This window comes from Patiria miniata, unplaced genomic scaffold, assembly GCF_015706575.1.
Source record: "Patiria miniata isolate m_02_andy unplaced genomic scaffold, ASM1570657v1 HiC_scaffold_7, whole genome shotgun sequence".
Lineage (NCBI taxonomy): Eukaryota > Metazoa > Echinodermata > Asteroidea > Valvatida > Asterinidae > Patiria > Patiria miniata.
Window position 1 is genome coordinate 45,164,544 of NW_024037074.1, and position 17,088 is coordinate 45,181,631.

The 17,088-nt window shown below is 42.2% G+C and overlaps 1 protein-coding gene across 1 annotated transcript; it reads left to right on the forward strand.

Moving 5' to 3' along the window:
* Nucleotides 1–1,127: 1,127 nt before the first annotated feature.
* LOC119745219 (potassium/sodium hyperpolarization-activated cyclic nucleotide-gated channel 3-like) lies at nt 1,128–8,457 on the forward strand. The gene is made up of 11 exons (XM_038221443.1): nt 1,128–1,552; nt 1,842–2,094; nt 2,491–2,680; nt 2,821–2,972; nt 3,385–3,460; nt 4,188–4,337; nt 5,432–5,650; nt 6,349–6,495; nt 6,986–7,226; nt 8,053–8,148; nt 8,339–8,457. The coding sequence occupies exons 1-11, from the start codon at nt 1,414–1,416 to the stop codon at nt 8,455–8,457; spliced, it is 1,782 nt and encodes a 593-aa protein (XP_038077371.1). The 5' UTR covers nt 1,128–1,413.
* Nucleotides 8,458–17,088: the final 8,631 nt, after the last annotated feature.

Below are 17,088 nucleotides of genomic sequence, written 5' to 3' on the forward strand. Positions count from 1 at the left end.
GAAATTTGAAATAGCATCACAGAGCATCTAGAATTAAACATTTTTTTTTAATCCGTAAATTTTTGGACCCACTTTTGGGGGGACCATTTTTTTTTTGGGGGGGGGCTAAAAATCGTGTTCTGGATCCGCCCTTGGCCGTGAAGCATGGTCTTATGGTCACTTTAAGATTATCCTTTTGGTACCAAAATAACGCTGAACTTATTATCCCTCGATTGATAGTTGGCAACATTTGATTTGATAGCATCGACCCTTGGAAGTTATTGAACCACATTACATCGAGAAACTTCAACTCATTCAATCAAAAACAAACATTTTAGGGTCGCGCAGCCATGACTCGCCCTCGTCAAACAAAAGTTCATACTATATACTGGTTGCCGTTTCAAGATACAACCCTTTGACTGAATGCCCGATAAAAACATTGTCGTTGGCTTTTTGGCCTAAGAATTTCAACACAGTTCAAAAAAAGTCAATGAGTTTACAAGCTACAGACCAGGTAATAAATATTAAATGAAAAGCCATGCACCAATGAAACCTTCATTAGAATTTTTTTTTACAATTTTCCGTATGGTGCATGATTGCTCATAGGCGTAGCCAGCTGGGGGGGGGGGGGGGGGCAATATTTTTTAAAGACTGCCCTTTTCCATTCAAATGCCCTTTTTTTCACCAGCTATTACCCCCACCCCCAATATTTGTGAAAAAGTGCCTTTCTTTTGTTAACAAGTGCCCTTTCTAAAAATAAGTTGTGTTTTTTTTGGGTTCAATCGGCTGGTACGGATGCCTTTTCTTAACATTTCGCGCATGTATCGCAAAGCACCATATTTGCCCGAATGTACATCGTGGGTTTTGAACAGCGCCCCCACCGACAGATGCATGCGCAACGCTTCCAATGAGTCCATCATCATGGAGTCGGATTTCACGCTACATCGGCTGTGATTGGTCGAAACACCCTTGGGCGGGGCTTAAGTTTTAAATATAACTCTATGGGCTTAATCATTGTCTCGGGGCGTGGTGGTAAGTTGCAAGCTGCGCGCAGGATAGGTCTCTTTTGTTGACGTCATGTTTGAATATGCATTTTGATTGTGACGTCACTTACACCATACAGCGCGCGAAAGAATGTCATTACCCCGGCAACGGAAGGCTTTCGCAAGTCAATTGGAGGTCCTACAGCTCTATGGTTGGGAATACAGTGCATCTTCTCTGTCATTTGAAAATGGGGACAGGATGACTCCGGTCGTGGAAGTTATCAAAGGAGGCGGACTGGCCCTTTGCCAGAATTTCTAGACAGTACAGTCCACAAACTCGCAGCATCACCGCCATCTGCAATGCAGCACCTGTGACTGTGGACCCACGATTCTGATTGGTGGTGCAGGCTTGAAAATTGTGGGAAAGGCAGGCCGGCGATAGATCAGATACATGTCTTTGACGGGCCGCCCCTGGATCGTGATCAACAAGGTCTCGCCCCTTGATCCACGTCCGGAGGAAAGAGTCGGTCATGCCGGTGGCCGTGGCAAATCGGATCGTCACGTGCTGGAGGTCGATGGGGACGTTCAAGGTATCGTTCGAAAATAATGTCCATTGTTGATTTAAATTGCAAAGGAGTTAGCAAGTGATGCTACTGACGACTTAGCAAGTCTTGCTTTGAAGATTGCATTTTCTTTGTTACACACCAGGTTATCTGCTAGCACAATTTTTTTGGGGAGACCCAAAACATCATTTAACTTGAGAGATGATTTTCTCAGCCAGGGCCTCAAGAAGCACGCGTTCTTTGAAAACTGATTCATCTACCCTGGTAAATGAATCGGAGAACGTAATACAATTTCCTGAGGTGGTTTCTTTGACAGCGGACCGGGCCAGGAGCGAGTTGGACGTGCTCCAGTCCCTGACCTCCCTTCCCGCCACGGCCACCGCACCCAGGCCTCGCCGCTCGTCCGTGTCTGCAACCCTCGGCGCGGCCTTCACCAGGGAAAACTTCTTTCATGCCGCAGAGAAGGACTTCGTCAAGAAGATCTATCGCAGCGAGAAAGCGCTGAAGGAGGAGCAGCAGCGGCAGCAGGATATCAAGAGCTTCGTCATTCACCCGTTCAGCAACTTCAGGTATACCATAAGTGCCTGTTTTGTGCAAGGGCGTCGCCATGCAGATTTGAGCGATGCAGATCTGCCCTCACAGGTACCTATTTACTCCTGGGTGGAGAGAAGCAATGAGTGACAAAGTGCCTTGCACAAGGGCACACGCACCATGACCCTAGGCTGGACCCGAACCCACATTAACCCGCAGCTTTATCCGCAGACCACGAATCCAGTGCCCTTAAACACGAGGCCACAGTACTCCACGACTTGCAAGCTAGTACACAAATCGTATGCGCGTACCTTCGGTCACAAGCTTGCCTCAACATGAAATTCAATTCTCTCCATCCCTTGCAACTTCAGAAGTCTTGAGTTGATCTCTGCATGCAACAAGTCAGGATTTCTTTTTTTCCAACCGTGATCCAGATGGTATTGGGATTTGTTCATGGTCCTGCTGATGGCGATCACTTTGGTCATTCTCCCCATCAACATCGCCTTCTTCAGTGAGGATTTCTCCCTGCAGTGGAGCATTACTAACTGCGTCACGGATAGCTTCTTCATGGCAGACATCGTGCTCAACTTCTTCACCGGTATTGTTCATCATCAAAACGAGGAGGTAACATTGTTTGATTCTCTCATGTCTGTGAATTTTCCCCATATCCGTTGGGTCATAACGCAGAACGTTTTAGAAAGTTGTCTTCAAGAGAGAGTTACATCAAGCTAAAAATTCTTCATTTCAAACATCTCTCTGTATAGGTCATATTGGACCGTCGAACGATCGCTTGTAAGTATCTCCGCGGCTGGTTCTTGATCGATCTACCATCCTCCTTCCCCATGGATTACTTCTACCTGCTCTTCCGCGGTGACTCCGACTACGACCAAACTGCGCTGAAACTTCGGGCAATCAGGTAGCACGTTGTGGCAAATATTTGTTGTTTTAGAAACGTCGGCGACGGTATAATCTGTCACATTATACCAAAAAGTAGGATAAAGGATCAGAGATCAAAGGTAATCAACGCCATAATTGCAAAAGCATTCAAAAAAGAAACTGCCAAAATAGGATACAAATAATGAATGTTTGCGAGTGCAATAGTAAGAATAATTTCATGATGTGATAGATGGAGCGTCCCACGGAACGTTCCATCTGTCACATTCATTTTTGTAATACTGTATTTTGGCAGTTTTGTTTTTGATGCTTCATCTGTGATTCTATGTTTTCAAGACAACTGCTCCTCTTGCAATGTTAAACTTGCCTATCCTACTGCACTTTTCATCAAACACAATTATGTGGCGTTTTTATGAAACCTGTTCCTTTCTTAGATTGGCCAAAATCTTGAGTGTCTTGCGACTGCTCCGTCTTACCCGTCTGCTGCGCTACGTCCACCGTCTTGAAGAGGTAGATCCGCTTCTTTCTTTCTTCTCTCAAAAAAATTAGATTTTTTTTTTTACAGAACCGGTCAAAATGACTTTACCAGTATAATCCATTTGATTCTCCCAATGTACCCAATGTAGCCATTCTGCATGCTGGAAAATGAAATCGACTTCGTGGATTTAAACCGCTTACGAAAGAAATTTGCATTTTGAACGATTTGCAGTTCTTCCAAAAACATATGATTGGAGATTGTAGGTGCGAGACGTCTTCAATTCAAAGTTTGAAAGTTATCTGCTTCTTTTTTTCCTTTTGTGAAATCTCCTGACAAATTACAAACTAGATTCCACTTATTTCTGATAAAAGCTTTGATGTTGACATCTTGTGCAAAATACCGGCGCCTACATTTTTTTTTTACTTCCAAACAAAATTACATCCAACATTTCACTGCGACACAACTACAAGTTGAACGTTTAGCGACATGACATTTTTGGCTCAGCAGTCAAATGCAAATAGGGACCATTATGCATACGTATATGCAGCTCGGGGAAAGTTGCTTGTTAAATCTTCTTTTTGCGTGTAATATAATCATCTGGCACAGTCCAAATGTTAAGTTTATATAGGCCTATGTAGTTTTGGTGAAATAACCACACATAATTAATAATTTAACCAGCTACCATTTTTCCCATGCGCATACGTATCACGTGCACACACCATCATTCTAAATGCTCCCTAACGCCTTTTTTTTTTTTAGATTTTGAATGTGGAGGGCGCCTTAATTCGCATTACCAACCTCGTTCTCCTGGTGCTCGTGATCATCCATTGGAACGGCTGCATGCAGTTTCTGGTTCCGTTCTTCCAGGGGTTCCCAAGGGACAGCTGGGTCGTCATCAGCGGGCTCGAGGTTAGTCAGACTCAAAATTCCACTGCGGCCTCTTTGGATCATCTGGAAATTCCTAATGGGAAAAAGGGAAGAAATCTGTGGCGATTTTTTTAAAATAGTGTTCAGCTCCCCCCCCCCAAAAAAAATTGGTCACCAAGGTTAACAGACTCTAAAAGGCAATACCCAAACTGATGAAAGAAATATCGTGAAGGGTAATGGCATGAAAAACACCACCCTGACAGGGGTGGATCCAGGTTTTTTTTGCAGGGGGGTGGGGGGGGGGGGTCAGGCCAGCCAGATTTTGTTTTAGTTCGATTGTTGCGGACAGGCGGACATAATAGGTAATGCAGCACGTTGTTACTGATGCACTTGGCGGGTTTTGTGTGTGTGTCTGAGGTTTTGTGTGTGTGTGTGTCCCCCCCCCCCCCAGTGTGGATCTGGGCCCAATTTCATAGAGCTGCTTAAGCAGAAAATTTGCTTAAGCACGAAAAAACATTGCTTAGTAAAATTAGGTAAACCGTTACCGGCCAAAACTCCATGTGATGTACATTGCTTGTGACTGGTATTTAGCTGTTGTTACTTAGCATAACAATCGCATGGAGTTTTGGCCGGTAACCTGATTTTATTAAGCAAGACGTTTTTGTGCTTAAGCAAATTTTGTGCTTAAGTAGCTCTATGAAATTGGCCCCCAGGTCCTGATGACGTCGTTAAGGCTGCCTTGGTTACACGGCTTCACGGTTAACATACCGTTTATATGGTTATACGATTATCTGTTTTGTGTCCATTGCGCTGTCCAAAAAAAACCAACCAAAAAACCGGACCGAAAAGGCACTTATGCAATGGGAGACTTTTGAGACGCACGGTGGCAGCAAACACACCGGTCCTTTTCAATTGCTGCGTCATGTTATGTTATAAGCCAATGACTTATGTGCGCATGTTCAGAAATGACACAAACAACAGAAAAGGACCAGTGTGCACGGTTTGCTGCCACAATTGAGCATCCCAAACGTCACCCATTTAATTTGGTTTTCGCAAAATATTTATGTTACCTTGAAACATCTGGGAGCACAAATACACAGCTTACACCTTTTCTCAACATATTATGACTTTCGCAGAATGCCAGCAAGTGGGAGCAGTATTCATGGTCCTTCTTCAAGGCTATCTGCCACATGTTGAGCATTGGCTTCGGGCAGCATCCCCCTCATAACCTGACGGAGATGTGGTGCGCCACACTCAGCATGATGATAGGCGCCACCTTCTACGCGCTCTTTATTGGTAACATGTCCACGCTGCTGCTCTCCATCGACGCATCCGGGCGCATTTACAACGAAAAGGTACGGTTGAAAATCCAAGTGCCCGTCATAATGCGTCAGGAAAAGACAACTTAGCGTTCAGTGCGTATAATGAGTGATGCAATTTCACAAACTCTACTGTATACTCTCTATGTGAGCTTTTACGCCGTATGAAAAAAAGTCTTATCATCACGGATACGCAACTACACTGTTAAAACAATGGCGTATCCACAGGGGGGGGGGGGGAATTAAGCGGGGCAACTTACCCCCCTCTCCCGAAGGCATTTTGATGTCGTCATAAAACAAAAAACAATCAAAAATTCGACATACCACGTCTTTGGTATGTACCTCGCACGCGTAGTGCTAAAAATCTCCTTATATGTATATGGAAATTGGTGCGCATGTGGCGCGTACTGCGCGACGTGGCGCGTACTGCGCGACGTGGCGCAGAACGCAGCGGTGTTTTACCAGCGGTTTAAAACTACCTACGCGGGCTCTTGACCAATAGGAATTGGTAAACTCTCTCAGATACAATGAAAAAGGTAATAAAGCAGCTGGCCTTGAAAGTGGCTGATTTATTTTTAGAAGTTTTCCAATTCGTCCCAACCAAACCGTACCTGTACGTAAGTTCAGGATAGGATATACATGCACTTAATTCAGTAGAATTAAATTGCCAGCCACTTTGTTGTTAGCCAGATTTACGTAGAGGTGACTTCAGTCGCTATATTTATTCCGCAAAGATATGCCAAGTGAAGGAATACATGCGCTACCGCAAGATACCAGCCAGCACACAGAAGCGTGTATTAATGTACTACGAGCACCGCTACCAGCGAAAATACTTTGACGAGGACGCCATTTTGCGACAACAGTCAGCACCATTGAGGAGGGTACGTATTAAAGTCTACTTCCACGAAAATGTAGAACTGGTCCGATATGTTACGTTCCAATCGCGTCGTCAAAATGAACTTGAGATGACCACACCCTATTTGGCACTCAACCAGACTCCTTACTCTTTTTTTCATTTGGCTTAACGACAATGCAGTGACTAAATAGGCCCACTTCCATTACGACAAACACAACATGTATTTAAAAAAAAATCCTACTAACTACTAACTTTCATTCTATAAAAAATACCAACTATATAGGCCTGCCTATACATGACTATATAGCGCCGTTTTCCTGCAGATATATAGATGCGCTAAAACAGTTAATTGTGCCGAAGAGTATGCTGAATGTCACCTGCATTTGGTACCTGGGTTTTTGGTTTTTGAGGTCAACTTACATGCTCTATTACGAAGATGAATTCGCGGACGGACACCACATATAATTATTATAAAGCAAAAGATTCTTCTCTTTTATCCACGGTGTCGGAATTAGGAGATTGTGCAGCACCACCTGCGCTCACTGGTCAAGAAAGCGGAATTCCTCAGCAAAGGCAGCCCCAGCTTCGTCATTGACATCATCGAGAAGCTCCACTTCGAGGTATATTTAGCCGGTGACGTCATCATCACGGCCGGCAGCCGCGGCGATGCCATGTACTTCATCGAGCATGGCATGGTGGAGATATGCGTGAACAACCGGGTGGTTGGTACCCTGCAGGACGGGGACCACTTTGGAGGTATGTGTTTGAAAACACTGCATTTGTTTACAGAGCAGTTTTCTGGCTCTGTCTCCGGTCCGATTTCGGATAATTTAAGGCCCAGTTCGGGACATGCAAATGTCATTTAACATGGGGCAAACTTTAGCTTCAAATTTGCTTTTGACATGCGTCTCACTATCATTTTACACCCACGTCCAATGATCGTTCTGTGAACTACAGTACACGTTTGATATAGAAATACACTTCAACTGTTTTCTATCAAATTTAGTTTGTATCCTGCACATGGTCAGACGACTGCAAACAGCCGTGACTTAATCCAAGTTTTACCGTTTTACAAAACTGTAAAACGACAAAACGGTCAATGGTTCGTTTACTGTTTTTGTTTTTGAGGAAATCCAAAACGGTTAAACGAAATAACGGTATGTACCGGGATTCGTGACTTGAGCTTGCTGACTAGTTTTGTTGACAGGATGATTGATTATCCATGTCCTGCGGCGAGGCCGGCTCAACTTATTATGAGGATTTTATTACACAAACGTGTGGTTCTTGTCACAGGGGCAGGTGTTTGGCTATGTTTGAATGAAGAACTTGTGAAATATGATTTTTTTTTACCGAAATGTCGGAGTAATTAAGGAAATAGGCAAACTGGACTTTATTTTAGAGCACAATGCCACAGCGCGAAGGTTTTCACTAAGGAAGAGATTAAGCCTAAGCTGCATGGAGTCAAAACCGAGGTTTGAAAATCTCCTTTACGAATAGCAACAAGAATCTTGATAGTGGCAGTCCCATTTTTAGGGACGTTCATCACCTGTGGATAATTGAACGCCTTTCTTTCCTCCTCCAGAGATTTCATTGCTAATTGATGAACGTCGGGTTGCATCTGTCTTAGCTGCATCGACCTGCGACCTCTACAGACTGGCCAAAGATGATTTCGAGGAAGGTGCGCCACTTTGTTTCTACTTTGGATCTTTATCGACAACAAGCCCCTCCCCCCAAAAATTCTCATCTTGAATTTGAAATTGCAAAAGCTATGGATTTTATTAGGTGTGGGACACATTACTCTTAGAGCTTTTATCGGCTGAACGATCAATGCTCTTGTAAATATGTTTTCTTCTTTTTGTGGTTTAAAGTTTTGGAGGAGAATCCGGAAATGCGCGCCATTATGGCCGAGGTTGCTAAGGAGAGACTGCGCAAAATCGGAACCCCCTCAAAGGATGAAGAGGACAAAGAGATAGCGTTAGACAGGTGAAACATTATCCCTTTACTGCTTGGGAGATGCTTTTTTAGGCTTCTTGAGACAAAACCGTTTAGTCAGTTCGGTTTGATGGCGAGGAGACTTAGCTAATTGGCGATCATTGAACAGCGGCGTTAGTAAGACTTACATGAGCGTTTGCAACTTGTTTAAGTAGCTTGTTGACAGGGATCGAGGTTGTCCGCTTTCCAGCAATAAACCGTGCAGTTTTCACACCTTTGAAATTAAACGGTCACCTATAAATTATGTGAAAGATGACGTCCATCCGTTCAATCATCAATTATTCGTTTTACCAATCAAGAGTTCAAGACACTCCCGCTTTATTTTCGTCTAAAGCCATACTAGTCTAGCACCCGTGAGCTAAGGTTCTGGTACAGTGTGATGTGAGAAGCGCCCTCTTTGCAAAAAAAAGTAATTAAAAACGTTTCTAGGCGAAGCAGAAAGACTGACGGAAAAGAGGACGGGCGCCCTCTGTGTGCTTTAACTCCTGAGCTGGATTTTCTACAATTCAAAAGTGAGAATAGAAAAGGAGACAGTAGTGGCAACCTACATTTGATTACAAAATGGCATCCGTGGCTTCAGTTTGTATGGATATAATTATACAGACTTTGTGCATTATGTTACACTAAAGCCTAGCCATTTTGAGTTCAGGTATTAGGAATTCTCTCGACTCGAATAGTCCTATCAGAGATTATGTGAACACTGGATACTTGAAGTAATCAACTCCCTATATGTTGTCACTGGGAGCAGGATTCATTTTGTGTCCAGAAACAGAGACACTGCTTTGCTAACAGAATAATCAGGGACCACAATAGTTAACAACTATTTCTGAGATGGTTTACCTTTCTCCTCACAATTCGCACGCGGCACCCAATTCTCCTGCGACCAAAATGCGCACAAAATGCCCCAAAGAAATGTCTTTTATTGTAGTCACATTGTTAGTCTGCGCGTTGAGTCTCCCTCAAAGCACGCAAAAAATAGCTTATAAAGAACCTTTATCTGTACACGTGCAGAGCAATATCAATTATTAATGAAACTGATGTTTATGACTCGCCTAGAAATAGACTGTTCCCCCCCCCCTAAAAAAAATAAGGGGACCGGTACTTAGCTCCAATTGAAGCCATTGATTGGATCACCTCTGCGCGCGCATCATGATTGTATATTTTTGAATCGCTGTTCAGCTTTGTGCATGGACGGTGAATGAACACACGATTATAGCAAATCGTTATAGTGCCTCCATATATAATTATAGTCCATGAAGGCAATTGCGACTTTCAAGCATTTCAACTGCACTGGTTTTAAATACTGAACAGTAATTTCCCTCTCTTTATTATTGATATTTGCCAGGGACACTTTCGAATTCAGCAAAATTCGAAGCTCATCACCAGTCCGAAACTGTACATTCGTGGCGCGGCCTAACTGCCATTTTGCAATAGGCTGGTTGCAAGCAAACATTCCTCTTGTGATTTTGAATTCAGGAGGCGGGATTCAGACTTACACGTCATGCATATAATGTGCATAAATTAAGCGGAAAGCCACCTAGTATATTCAGGGACACTGCTATACCTGTCCCCACGTGTGTCCAAAGGACAATGGGGACAGGGAACCAGACTAACCTAGAAACTACTTATTTTATCCCAGTGCACATGTAAGCCTACAACACTGAAGCTATTGTTGAATTCAACCTTCCAATCAGATTATTTCTTGCAGGCTTATATATCCATCCGGCCTATACAAAACGTACCGTACGTCACTTGTGTTTGTTGGTTTTCACTGAAAGGAATCTCCATTACAACGAAATGCAACCACGCACAATCGATGTAATAATTTGACCCAGGAATTTCAGTTTTATGATTTCAAGAATTAAAAGCATATTGATTTTTCTCTTCCCTTTTCTGTATTTGTTTCTGCAGTAATTCAAGCCATAAGGTCACCTTCGCCAGCCCCAGGGAATGATGTCTCCAATTTCACTACCGGCGCATTCAGTGGAAAAAACAAAATCGAGAATGGATGAAATTGAATGTCGCATCACCGGCTTGCATTGTACGAGGATGCTTTGTTTTCTATTTGGATTTGATCAATTTTGAAATACGAGACAAGGCCGCAACGCAGATATATAATTACTGGAGAAAAAAACAACAGTTTTCAATTTCAATTTTGGTAACAGCATGCTAGCACAATAATTAATCAGCCTTGGGCAATGCAATAGTACCATCACATTTGTGTAGGTATATTCTATATTGAATGGTAAGGCTGTATCTTGAAAATTACAAATACGTAAACTTATGAATTTAGTATGAACATTCAAATTGAAGAACTCCACGAACAAATTGTTTTACGACAAGCGGAATAACATTGGACACGAACAAAGCATGGATAATAAAGTGAATTAAAACCATACCATGAGAACACAGGAGATTACTTTCATCTGATATTAATTTTACTTCCGAAATCATAATTGTGAGGTCAATTCAATGCGGCTAGCGCCCGTTTCTGTACGCTATTATTTGGGTATGTAATAATTGACATATCAGAACAGACCTTGCCTGTAATAAAAGAGAAAAAATGCAGGAACTACGACGGGCTGTCGATCAATAATGATGGTTATATCAATTTCGAGGTCTGCCATGAATAGGTGAAATTTCTCCCCATGCGTGTTACGATGGAAGGTCGTGTGGAATTGTCCAGCTCGTCAGGTTGAACGGGCGAATGTGACATGTTGGTCTCAGTGCATTATATGACGCATGAATGCATTCTTATTCATATGAACTAGCTTTCAGGTTGAAGGTAGATTTTTTTATATATTTTGCCCTTTAAAAAAATTGAAACAATTAACATCTCATTTGACTTTATCGATAAACAACGTCAGGGGAAAATTACAATTAATCTATGCAGAAACTACCTGTCTCATTAAAATAATGTTATATTCATTCATCGTCATTATTAACAAAAATGGAAATCAGTTCATTGTAACAAAATTGATCGTTCGATATAATGAATACACTGACTGGAGTGCATTCTTCGTCATTTAATTGAGGTTGTAGGCCTAAAGTGGTGTGAATATGTAACCAACAAGATTTATGTAGCTTCCCGGGTTTGTTTTAACGCACTCCTCGTGAAATAAATATTAGTCCGACAGCAAGGACAGTGGCGATTTTTCAAAATGTGTTCACAGCCTCATTGCTTAATAATTAATGTGGCCGTGGTCAAGGGCGGATCCAGAACACAATTTTTTTTTTGGGGGGGGGGGGGGCAAAACAATTTTGGTCCCCTCAAAAAGTGGGTCCCAAAAATTACGGCCCGGGGTTCGGGCCCTATTAGGCCCCGAAATACTTTTGGATTCTAGATGCTCGGTGGTGCGATCTGAGGCAATTTCTGACCACTTTGACATAATGCCTGCCTTTATTGCGACGTTAGGCCTACTTTAAAAAAAAATGGGTTCTTTTTTTTGGGGGGGGGGGGGGGCGCATGGCCCCCGTTTCCCCCCGGGGTCCGCCCTTGGCCGTGGTTCAAGTAGCCAATACCAATGTCATGTATACATGTGTATCTTGATCAGTACTCATTGTGCGAGTGCGAAGCCTAAACGGCGCGGGGTTCTGGGCCCGCTTATTAAGGCCCCTGAAAAAAAATGGTTTCTAGGCGCCCTGTGGTGCGATCTGAGGCAATTTCTGACGACTGCCAAAGTTTTAGCACAAGATCATTATTTAAACATCTTTTTCGAGTTTGGAGTCATTAAATCAGCTGTTCTGAGCTATAGAATCAAATGTAGGCTACATATTTTTATTCAGGGACGAAAATCGTTAGAGAACGACATCAGTCCCCCCCCCCCGTTTCCCACCGATCGACGCCCATGGTTGGCACCGTGCTTCAGAACGACAGACTTTACACGTACATTTTATACGTAGGGCCTATGCATACATGCTGTACAGCGTCAGTTGGTAAAATCGAAAATTCTGAGAGAGACCTAAAAATAAAATAAAAAAAAACTTTTCTCTGCGCGTGTGTGTGGGTAGGCCTATGTGTTTTATGGCACACTGCAGTATTTTCGTAGGCCCTCTCCAAGTTTTTGTAGGCCCCCATATTTTTGGGTATTTTTCGTAGGCCCTAGGCACAGTGCCTACTGTGCCTATTGGGTAATCTGGGCCTAAGGCTCCCCCTTTAGATCCGCCCCTGATTGGCAGAGACCTTCCTGGTTGACAAACAAAGAATACCGTTGCCGGTCGGAAAATGTCAAGAACTCCAGAGCTCAACAGAAATTGTTGAAACCCTACCGATCTCTTTAAAGACATGGGCAGCATGCACTGACTGCCTCTCATACAGTGCTAGTATTCAGCGCATTCGGACAGTCTTTTCTGGTAGAGGCATTATGCGTTCGCAGTCTGATACGAATTTCAGAATAATCATACTCGTCCCTGATTGATCGGTCGGTAAATCGGCTGTGACCATTCCCAGGTTGTTCGCCAGAAGCCACTGGGGACGAGGGTGAAACATCTGAATTGATTAGTCGGAAGGTTTTGGGGAGGAGAGACGCGACGCCAACGAGAGTTATGAAGCCCCGTTTTTGTCTCTTACCAAGAAGGTCAGTATTGCTTTCGAGAGAGATGCATGCTGAAAGTATCGGCAAAGGGTAACCCTTCATTCGGAAAAGTGTCACATTTTTAACGCGCTCCGTCACATGATAATACCTAGAGTATGATCGTAAAATGAAGAATGCTTGTTAGTGTCATGAGTTTTGGTGAATTCAGTGTCATAAAAAGTAACCAATGAGGCACTGTTCGAGGCATTTATAGTTCCAAAAAAAAAAAAAAAAATTCTATAAACAATTCATATTCAAAATAGGCCTACTTCCTAAACATGCCTTTTTCTTATTTAATGAGGTTAGGTGTTAGGAGAACTTTGACAAAAATATATTGCCAATCACGGCTTCAATTTATGCGCTTGCAGAAGCCCATACAAAATGTCGCTCAATATTTACAAACAATAAAAAGTTATAGGTACATATCAAGTTACAACCAATTAGGACCTATATTTCCTTACATATAGGTCTGAAAAAGACTCCTTTAATGTGACTTCACATGACTTAAGATGGCGTCATCATAATGTAACTTATTTGTATAACACGTCCCTGTAGGCCTACCTACAAAGTTTCAACCCAATCGGACTTGTACTTCAGAAGATAAGCCTATTGAAAAATACACCTTTAATGAGACGTAACTTGACACATGATGGCGTAATGATGACAAAAATCCTTGTGGCAATCTGCGCGTGGTGGTCTATGCGTGTACCAAGTCTGAAGGCGATCAGATTTACGAAAGTGCCACAATGTACTTGTACAATAAAAACGTGTACAAACCCTATGGAGAAATATGCAGCTTTAATGTGACGTAACTCGACACCTGATGACGTCATCGTAACGAAAATTTTCGGGGACCATCATTGGGTGGTGGTCTTAAAGTATGTGCCAAGTCTGAGGTCGATCATATTTACGAAAGTGCCAAAGTGTACGGCCTTCTGGCAGAAGACAAACATTGTGTACAAACCCTATGGAGAGGAGTCTGAAAAAGGAGAAAAAAGAAAACAAAATACACTTTAACGAAAACAAGAGCTGTTTGCCCAAACAGCAAATAACTTCGCTCCGTCACTTCAAATTGATGAAGTGTCACGTGACCAGGTGATGCAAGCAGGCACTGCCGGTTATGCCGTATTCACCCCCGTCGAAGATGGATAGGCTAATTATAGCCGTAAAGTACAAGATTCTTTTTATACAACACCTCGGGGGGAATAGTATTTCACAAGTTGTTTTGTAACAGTATCGTCTTGAACTACATGACTAGAGGCCAGTCTTTTAACTGCGGCAATCTAAACCGTTCGCATCTGACATCAACCTTTAACTTTTGTTTAATTTCCTGCGTTTTCCTGACTAAATTTCAACAGATGCCCCAAAAGAGTCCAGATGTAATGCCACGATTTGTTTTTTAGATGCCGTTTAGATGACGTATAAAAATTGTCCGCAGAGAGCTGTTATAAACCGTGAACACATTTGTTTTGGACGTCTGAGCAGGAGGGGGAACCCCCCCTAAAAAAGCGGCTACCACACCCCCACACCCCAAGATCCGTGCCTGCACGGTCAAAATGAAACTGCTCTGCTGGCGCGGATCCAGAGGAGGTTTTATTTTGACCCGGAAAAGCGTCAATTTCGACTCTGAAAAGAGTTATACCAAATAGAACCCGGACTCTGGGTCAAATCCATAAGGCTATAATCGGACCAGGGCCTTTCTTTTTATTTAGAGTATACCCCGCATATCCACCCCTTCACTTTTTACTTCATCGTAAAATGTGCGGGTCTAAATATCTCACATATTGCCGGCTGACGTGTGACTTCATTTTGCTTCATTTGCAAGCAATGAACGTGACCGTTGGACACAAACAAGATATTTCATTATTAATTCCGGACAAGCCTAGCCGAACGCTGCCTGAAGTGTTTATGCTATTTGGACGAGCACGATGTAAACAAACCCGTCACCCTTTGTGACTTTTTACGATGAACTCAAATATCAGTTCTCCGGGCGGAACATTATCTGTCAGATGTGAGTAAGAACAGCCAGCACAAGTGCTGGCACCGACACCTCCGTTCAGTTTTGTCAACGGAATATATATTTTTCTATTGAGCGCTTCCTTGACTGTATGGAGATGATGTGGTTTTGGTTATATATATCCCTGAAAATGTATAGGTTATCTCCTTTTTAAAAGTCAGATTCATTAATATATAATATTTTAGTGTTGGTCTTTGTCATATAAATATAGGCCTACTCTTGGCAATTTTCTTCACCGTGTGCTTTGTCTGAATACCTTTATGTTTCTTTTGCACGAAAAGGCAATGTGACATTGCATACAAGCAATTCATATCGGAATGGCTGAGGTTTAGTAATTTTGTATCTGAGCAATGTCTAGACTCGGTGTTCAACAAAGACGCTACTTATTAACCATAAGCTGTTGCCGTAGGTTTAAAATATGTTGATAGAGTCTATTAATTGTAATTGTTTGTTTCCTGAAATTGAGACCTGACAATGTTTTGTTTCCAGAGAGACATGTGCTTTAGCAAAACAGGTGTGAAATTCTTTTATTGATATTCATTTATAGCTTTAATTATTGTTTATTTCATAAGTTATTCACAAACGGGACCAGGCTCTGTATAAGCTTAGGCTTTTTTTCCTGGTTCCCCAATCTGTCACCATTTATGTTTAATTGATCAAAGTGTTCTACGTGTATTAGCATTCTATTAAGTTTAGTTTTTGTTGTATAGTACATAAACTGTTGCATTAGCATTATATTAATTTGTGACAAATGGAAAATAAAACAATACAATACAATACAATACAATACAATACAATACAAAGACCTGACGAATTCTAAAAGAAAAACATTCAGACAGATGGCCGAATTATATCCACCTTGTCAGTTGGTCATATTGATGTCATTTAATTTCGTAGAACGTATGCACTGTATGGTGTTTCAACTCGTGTGGGTTGCTTGCCTTCATCGGGTTTTAGTTTCATACGCGTTTTTAAAGCAGAATCATGCATGACGGTAGTGGTGGATACATTTCTCCATGAGCATGAATTCATCAGGAAAAACACTATGGATTGATATCTTCCGTTGAGTATCCCAGATATCGAGGGTCCGAAAACAACCTGCATTTCACCCATTTAAGCTCTTTCCCTGCAGACTTTTCCACTATTTGTGTCTATAATGTTGCCGGCTACAAAATACTTCTTGAGCACTTTAATATACATTGTAGTTCCAATACCTTTCAGGTGCCAGCTGTCCGATCTCATCTCAACGGCGGATCTCACTCCTTCATAATTTCCGCACATCCTAAGGCGTGATCCTTATCAAATAGAACTTGCCAGGGAGGATTTTTTTAATCTTTTTTATATCAGCATCTGCTTGTTTTCAGACACTTGACTAAGTGTTTTAATAGCGCTGTCGTTTAAAAGAACGCCTACGAGGGGCAAACTTTATATTGCAGCGCCGCGGGGCTACTGGCGGTATTACTTCGCTGTTTTTCTCTTTGGATGAAACTTGCGATTGGACGTCAAGGGACGAGGCTCGACGTGAAATTGTATACATTGTAAACATTGGCATTGTACGAGGCACTCGAGTAATCGTGAGCAATAGGCTAACGATTGGTGAGACGTTTCTCAAAGCCATACTGGCTGTAATAGAGAACAGCATTTTGCTGGGCACAACATAAAAGCTGTTTGTTAACATGAGTACATTCGGTCTCGGTCGTTAGAATAATATTTTGCGCTTTTTTTTTTTTACAGCTACTGTAGATTGTATTGTCAGCCACTTTATTTCATCGGTATCTTGGTGAAACCTTTGCCCATAAGGTTTGGGACAAAAGCACGTGAAATCCCCAATAACAGACAACATAATGGACGCTGTGCTGATCATTAATAAAATAAAGCCGGAACCATGCTATACATTATAAGTGACGTCAAAACCTTTATAAATATATTATAGTATTGCTGGTATCTCCGTACGGTCGGTTGATGGGGGATTTTATGTTTTTCCAAAGATCATCATAATCGATTTTTAACCCTTTATTTTTTAAAAAAGTGAATT